The sequence below is a fragment of the Corvus cornix genome, chromosome 13 (genome assembly GCF_000738735.6).
Source record: "Corvus cornix cornix isolate S_Up_H32 chromosome 13, ASM73873v5, whole genome shotgun sequence".
Taxonomy (NCBI): Eukaryota; Metazoa; Chordata; class Aves; order Passeriformes; family Corvidae; genus Corvus; species Corvus cornix.
This window is the reverse complement of record NC_046343.1, coordinates 17,977,765-17,984,726: the sequence shown is the minus strand read 5'-3', so window position 1 is coordinate 17,984,726 and position 6,962 is coordinate 17,977,765. Positions and strand designations below refer to the sequence as shown.

Below are 6,962 nucleotides of genomic sequence, written 5' to 3'. Positions count from 1 at the left end.
GGACAACATCTGCCCTGGCCTGGAAACCCAGCCAGGAGCCATCGCAAGAGTTTAGAAGCCATTTATACTTTAAATGCCATTTGTGCCAGAGGTGGGTGCACGCTCGGGGGACTCCCAGCGCCCCAACGAACTAGACTGTCACAGCGGCCTGGGGCGGGAGCGGCGGAGCCGGGCCTTACCGGGGGGTGCGGGCCTCACGCTGGGGGCAGAAGGCGGTCGGGCTGGTTCCGGCAGGAACACGGCCCCGCACGCCCCGAGCCCGCACGCTCCCAGCCCCGCACGCGCCGCCGCTCCCAGCCACGGGGCGATGGAAGCACAGACGCACGGCCGCCTCAGGAGCAGGCGGGGGGCGGGGCCTGGCGCGGTGAGGCCGCCAGAGGGCGCCACTGCGCGGGCGGGGCGGCAGCTCGCGGGCTCGCGGCGCGCGCAGGTGCCGCGGGGCCGGACGGTGCCCGGCATTGACCGCCCGGCCCCGCTCCGGACACTCCGGCCCCGCTCCGGACACTCCGGCCCCGCTCTGGACACTCCGGCCCCGCTCTGGACACTCCGGCCCGCCCGGCCCTCCCCTCTCGGGCAGGGAGCGGGGCTGCACAGACAAGGTAAGGGCGCGAGGCCGACTCCCGTCCCGCCGGCTGCGCGGTTGGGTTCCCCGTGCTGTGTCCGTCCCGTCCCCTCCCGTCCCTTCCGTGGCGTGGGCGTTGTCCCTCTGTCCCCGCATCCCACGGCGGAGCGCGCGCGTCGCTCGTCCGCCGGCAGAGCCCTGCGGCAGCGTGGGACAGGCCCGGGCATGTCCCGGGAGGCGCCGCCTGCGCGGCCCCTCCGTGCCCCGCACAATCTGGGCTGCGGGGCCGGGGGTGCCTCGGGGCTGGGGCGCTCCGTGCGTGTGCCCGGGCTGCTGCATCTTGGCTGTAGAGTTTGTGAGGCTTTTGGTGAGTTTTCCGCGTTTTAGCTGTTTGATTGGCTGGCGTTGTTTCTCGTGGCAGATGATCGATACCCTGGCGAGCGGCGAGGCTCGGGACCTGCTGCTCCAGCTCCCCGCAATGCTGGAGCTGGAGCTGCGGGCTCAGCCCCGGGCCGCCGGCCTCAGGCTGCTCGAGGCTGCCCACGACAATGGCCTGCGAATGACGGCACGGCTGCGAGACTTCGAAGTGAAAGATCTCCTCAGCTTAACTCAGTTCTTTGGCTTCCACACTGAGACGTTCTCGTTAGCTGTGAATTTCTTAGATAGATTCTTATCAAAAATGAAGGTAAGGCTTTTTATAGTATAAGCTGCCAGCCTAGTTCCTCTTCGAAGCTAGAATGTCTTGGGTTTAGAAAAAGGTTAAGCTCGTTCCAGAGATTCTTGATTGCACAATTAAAAATTGGTGTTCTCCGTTCAGATTTTGGTATTGTTAAGAAAGGTGTTTCCTCTGGAGAAGGAAGAACTAAAGGATGCCCGGGGGCTGGGAAACACAGGACGTGTTTATGAGTTAGACCAAGACAGACTGCCTGTCCTGTTGCATAGATACAAGAACATCTTAAATTACTTCTTCTTAACTGCCTTTTCAACCTGTCAATAAGCCTTGTGTATATCAAGATGCTGTCAAACACTTAAAATCTGGTCAAACATTAGTTAGCACTCCATTCTCCCGTGCAGATGTGACATGCTGACCAGGCCGTTTTTAATTGTCTAACAAGATAGGATTTACACTGTACAATTTGGACAAGAACAAAAGCTTGTTTTCCTTGTGTGTTCAGGCAAAAATGAGAAAGCTAGATGAAATGGATGGGAAAATGATGATTTCAAAGACTTCTGAATCCAGAATAAGCAGTAAAAATGGGGACTGCATTGTCTATGGATTAAATAAGACAATTAATATATACACGTGTACATATATATACTTAAAAAAGAGTTAGAAATCCCCATTTTTTACTATCACCTAGTATGTACAACATATTAAGTCCTAAAAGGTTCTTATTAGGCTGTTTTAGAACCTCATTAGCAAACCAGTTCTACCTCAATCAAAATTGCTCTGCAGTCTTGCTTTTTAGATGAATGAGATGCAACTTCTGGTGTGGGACTGTTTTCTGGTTTGGTTAAATAAAAATAAGAATATATGATGAAAGACTTAGTTTTCAATCTCCAAAACACAAAACAACCCCCTGCCCCCCCCCCCAATAACTTTTTCCTGAAATAGATCTGTGCCTACAGTTTGATACTTCATGTGGTAATAGCTGATCAGAGGCCTACTTCTTTGAAAATAACAACAGTTCACTTTTCTTTAGGTACAGCCTAAACACTTGGGCTGTGTTGGACTCAGCTGCTTCTACTTGGCTGTGAAGGCATCAGAAGAAGAGAGAAATGTGCCCTTAGCCACTGACTTAATTCGAATAAGCCAGTATAGGTTCACTGTTTCAGATATGATGAGAATGGAGAAAATCATATTGGAGAAATTGTGTTGGAAAATCAAAGCTACAACAGCCTTCCAATTTCTACAGCTCTATCATTCATTTATTCATGAGAATTTAAGCTGTGAAAGGTACAATAACTGATACTGATTTTGCTATAACGGCCTATGATCGGGAAATGTAGAATGTAGAAAAATAAGCAGGGAAGTTGCTTGAGTAATTGACCTTTCTGTACTTCAAAAATCCCACAAACTTTCCCCCTTGCTGGTAATTGTCATAAATGTGAGTATCTGTGGTTTAGTATTATTGTAATTTTAAATATTGTTTGCATAAATTGAGTATTGCTCTCTGAGCCGAAAACCAAACTTGCTCAATAATGATGGTATAATAAATCTCTACTTATGCTGCAGTGAAGTATTGCCTCATTGTAAAGATTGCAAAATCTGGCTCAAGAAAGATTCCTTTTGCTAGTAAGCACTGAAATTCTTTGTTAAGCCTGCTTTGATAATGCAACTCTCCCCAGTGTAACACAAGATTTATTTTTGGCATTGGGACTGCCAAAACTGAACACCTGTTTGAATGTAACCCTAGAACTTCTGGGACAAATGAGGCCTTTGTTTAGATAATTAACATTCTTGCTGCTTCTCTGAGTTTCCAGAGTGATGCTGCCTTGATCAATCTTGCATTCCTCTAGATTCACTCATCTGTTTTTATTACAGGGGAAAATACCTTAATTTTGAGAGACTTGAGACACAGCTAAAGGCCTGTCACTGCAGAATCATGTTTTCTAAAGCCAAGGTAAACATCTTGAAAGTTCAAAAAAAAATTAACTGCTGAAACTTAACAAAGCAGTGTTTAAAAACATTTTCTCTCTCTCCAGCCTTCTGTCTTGGCACTGTCTATTATGGCACTAGAGATAGAAGAACAAAAACTGCTGGAGTTGACGGAGGCATTGGAATTTCTGCAATTACATTCCAAGGTATGTGCAGATAAAATTTCAGGGGAGGATGGAAGAAAACGCATGGAAAGGTCTACACAATGGGGAAGGGACAGGTGCATTGGCAAATTGGTTTCTTTTGTGGCTTTCTTGTGGTTTTTTTTGGTTTTTTGTCGTTTGGCCTGGGATATTTGGCTGCCTGTCTTGTTGAAGAAGCTGAAAGTACATGTATAAAGTAAAGATCTAATTAGTTATTAACATATGCCATTCTGTCTTGTTATGTAGATAAATAACAGAGAATTGACCTTCTGGAAGGAGCTGGTGTTAAAGTGCCTTATGGAATATTCCTCAAGCAAGTGTTCCAAACCAAATGTGCAGAAATTAAAATGGATTGTGTCTGGACGTACAGCTCGGCAGCTTAAACATAGCTACTACAGAATAACACACCTTCCTACCATTCCAGAGACCACCTCATAATAGGTAACTCCTTGTAAAATGAACTTCTGATCTTGTAAAATCAACTTCTGATAATGTAGAAGTAAAGTTAGCTTGTAACTACCTGCAGGTTCCTTATAGGTTACCTCCTGGAATCATGTAATGTAAGTGTAGTAGGCCTGTTCTTGTGTTCATGCTTAAGCCAGTGCTGTACCTAAAGAAGTGACAACCTAATTAATGTATGAACATTGGAGAAAGAACTGATATGTGTTGTGGTAGCAGAAATGTTCTACAGACAAATTATTTCATTCACACTAAAATGTGGAGTAAAGCTGGGAAAAAGGGGAAAAAAAACTTGCCTTGCTCCTATCCCAAGAAGAAAACCAGCCTGTTAGAATGAGTTTCTTGTAATTGTTCACTTAAGCCACTTACAAGACAGTTTTATGCAGTTTTACTTGTATAACTGTTTAGTCAAGGCTAAAATCTGTAATTCAGTTATTCCTTTACTTCAGTTACTGTTTTACTCTGCAAAAATGGTGAACTACTTCCTTACCTAGACTTTACTTTCAGAGGCTACACATTTTTCTATAACCACTGTCTTCCTGTTGTCTTGTTGTATTAAGATCTCATGCTTTGTTTGGCTCTTGTAGAAAGCACTTCAGTTGACTGGTTGGTTTGGATTTTTTTACAGGAATACAATAAAATAAGAAGACCATCCTGTGACTTTGTCAACAGGCACACAAATATTTGAGAAACAGTCTGAACCATGATCTTAATAATGAAGAACTCAACTCATGGAAAGAATATGTAACATTTCAGACTAAAGATCCTTCCAGCAAATACCAGTTCTTTCAATGATGAATACAACAGTATGTGGTGTCAGTTTTCAGTCTTACTTGGTAGACTGTTTCCTAGTCAGTGAAATAGCAATCCCAATACAAGGAATTTTAACACCTTATAGTTTGTAGAGCAGCTTGTGTAATCTAACCTTGGTTTACAGTAACTGCAGGTGCTGAATTAGATACTAATTTTTAAAACCTGGTTCACTTTCTGGGGAGTATGCAATACCAGGAAAATCTTACGTGCAATAATGCAGTGCTGCAGTGTGTTAAGAAATGAAAGACTAATCCCACTCAATATTGACGACAACAGCAAATACCTGCCAGCTTACCTGGTGTGCTGTTTGGGCAGTACCTTGTGTCCACATGTTCCTGCTGGGATGGGCACTGGCCTCCTACCGCAGTCACATTAAACATTAGCCTATGTGATACCCACTGAACATGTTGAGTAGGCAGAGCAGGAGAAAAGAGAAACTTTACTGTGTTCCTTTAAAAAAGGCAGTCACTAAGCATCAGTAACTGCAGTATTTTGTTAAGAGCTGTGGTTTACTGATGCCACAAGTTATCTCATAGAGTGTAAAAACTTTGTGATACCTAATGAAGACTAAGCGAAAGAACTGGGTCACATGCCCTAAATCTGGCTTTAGTTTTCCAGAGTTTTGCTGTACTAAAAGCTGATGCTGAAAAGGCACATTATTACAAGTACAGTAGGAGCAGGGCTAGTTCCCCATCTTGGCCTTTGTTTAGGAGAAGTTGAGAAACTTTGAAGATTGCTTCAACTCTGATCTCTTTAATGGTAAGCTTTGTAAAACACAACTGTTTATTCTGAAGACCAGGTCAGTATTTGAGGCATATCATGCTTCTAGTGCTAACAAGGAAGTGAATGATAAGAATACTATTGTATGTTAGATAAAAAGAGGGTCTGGGAGAGTGTTGCTAATGTCCTCTTGAATTCTGCATCACTGTGGGGCAGGGGCTGTTGGCAACAGGCTGTTAAACCTGATTGTCATATGGACTGATGGAGTGGAGAAGGAGAGATCAGAGTGTGGGATGAGGTGTTAGCCAGCCAACCCTTTCCTGTAATGGTACCAGCTGAGGTGGAAACCATTCTTTGCATATCTCAAACTAGTTAAAGCTTTCACAGTCACAGGAGACTCTGTACCAAAGCTCTCTACTGGACAAATCTAGTCTTCTCATGAGCTCATGGGAGTGATTGCACTGCAAAACGTGTAACTGGGTATTGCACCTGCCAGTGCTGCCTGGGCATTGTGCTGACCTGTGCAAAGTGATTCAAAGGTGTGGTCAGGCTACTGGGAGAGGATGCGATGTGCAATTCTCATTGTCCTGTCTCAAGATATGTACCTTTAAATTAAACATTGAAATGTGCTTAACTAAGTAGCTTTCTTCTTGTCTGTTATGAAACATCTTGGTAGGAAGCCTATAAACATGATTTATACCTGGAGAGTACCTGGAGAAAAATTTCCAGGCAGGAGGTAGGATATAATGGATATTTTTTTTCCAATTTATTTTTATAAGGAGCAGCTAGACAACCACATGAGAAAATGTTAAGTATCTTATGATATCTGTTCTTCAACAGTGAATGGGTCAGAATGGGTCAGGCTGGAAGGGACTATGGGTGGGATCAGCTGGTCCCACCTCCCTGCTCAAGCAGGGTCATCCCAGAATACATGACCATAGGATTTCATCCAGACATTTCTTGATTAACCCCAGTAAGTCCAAACTGTCTCTGGGAAACCTGTTCCTGTGCACAGTCACTGCACAGGGAAGAACATCTTCCTCATGCCCAGGTGGAACTTCCTCGGCATCAGTTTGTGCCCATTGTCTCTTGTCCTGTTGCTGGGCACTACAGAGCAGAGCCTGGTCCCTGCTCTGAGCCCTCCCTGCAGACAGGGACAGACAAGGATGAGGTCCCCTCAGCTGTTTTCTCCTCTTGAGGCTGAACAGCCCCAGTTCCCAAAGCCTTTCCTTGTAGGGATGTCCTCCCTTCCACAGCCTCCACAGCCTCTGCTGGACTCATTCCAGGAGTTCCATGTCCCTCCTGTCCTGAGGAGCCCAACTGGACACAGCACTCCAGATGTGGCCTCATCAGGGCTGAGGAGAGGGGCAGGATCACCTCCCTGACCTTCTGGCAATGTTCTTCCTGATTCACCCCAGGATACCATTGGCCTTCTTGTCCCCCAGGACACTGCTGGCTCAGGGACAGCTCAGTGTCCACCAGGACCCCAAGGTCCTTCTCCACAGAGCTGTCCTCCAGCAGATCAGCCCCAGCCTGATGCATGGGGAGATGCCTTCCCAAGTGTAGATAAGCACGAATAAGATATCCTTGCATAAAGACAAGTGGC

At 45.8% G+C, this 6,962-nt stretch overlaps 1 protein-coding gene across 1 annotated transcript; it reads left to right on the top strand.

Moving 5' to 3' along the window:
* Positions 1–403: 403 nt before the first annotated feature.
* CCNG1 (cyclin G1) lies at positions 404–5,994 on the top strand. Its single transcript, XM_039559752.1, has 7 exons — positions 404–599; positions 984–1,247; positions 2,266–2,519; positions 3,108–3,186; positions 3,269–3,367; positions 3,611–3,805; positions 4,452–5,994. Exons 2-6 carry the CDS (start codon positions 984–986, stop codon positions 3,800–3,802), a joined length of 888 nt encoding a protein of 295 aa, XP_039415686.1. The 5' UTR covers positions 404–599; the 3' UTR covers positions 3,803–3,805; positions 4,452–5,994.
* The last annotated feature ends 968 nt before the right edge of the window (positions 5,995–6,962 follow it).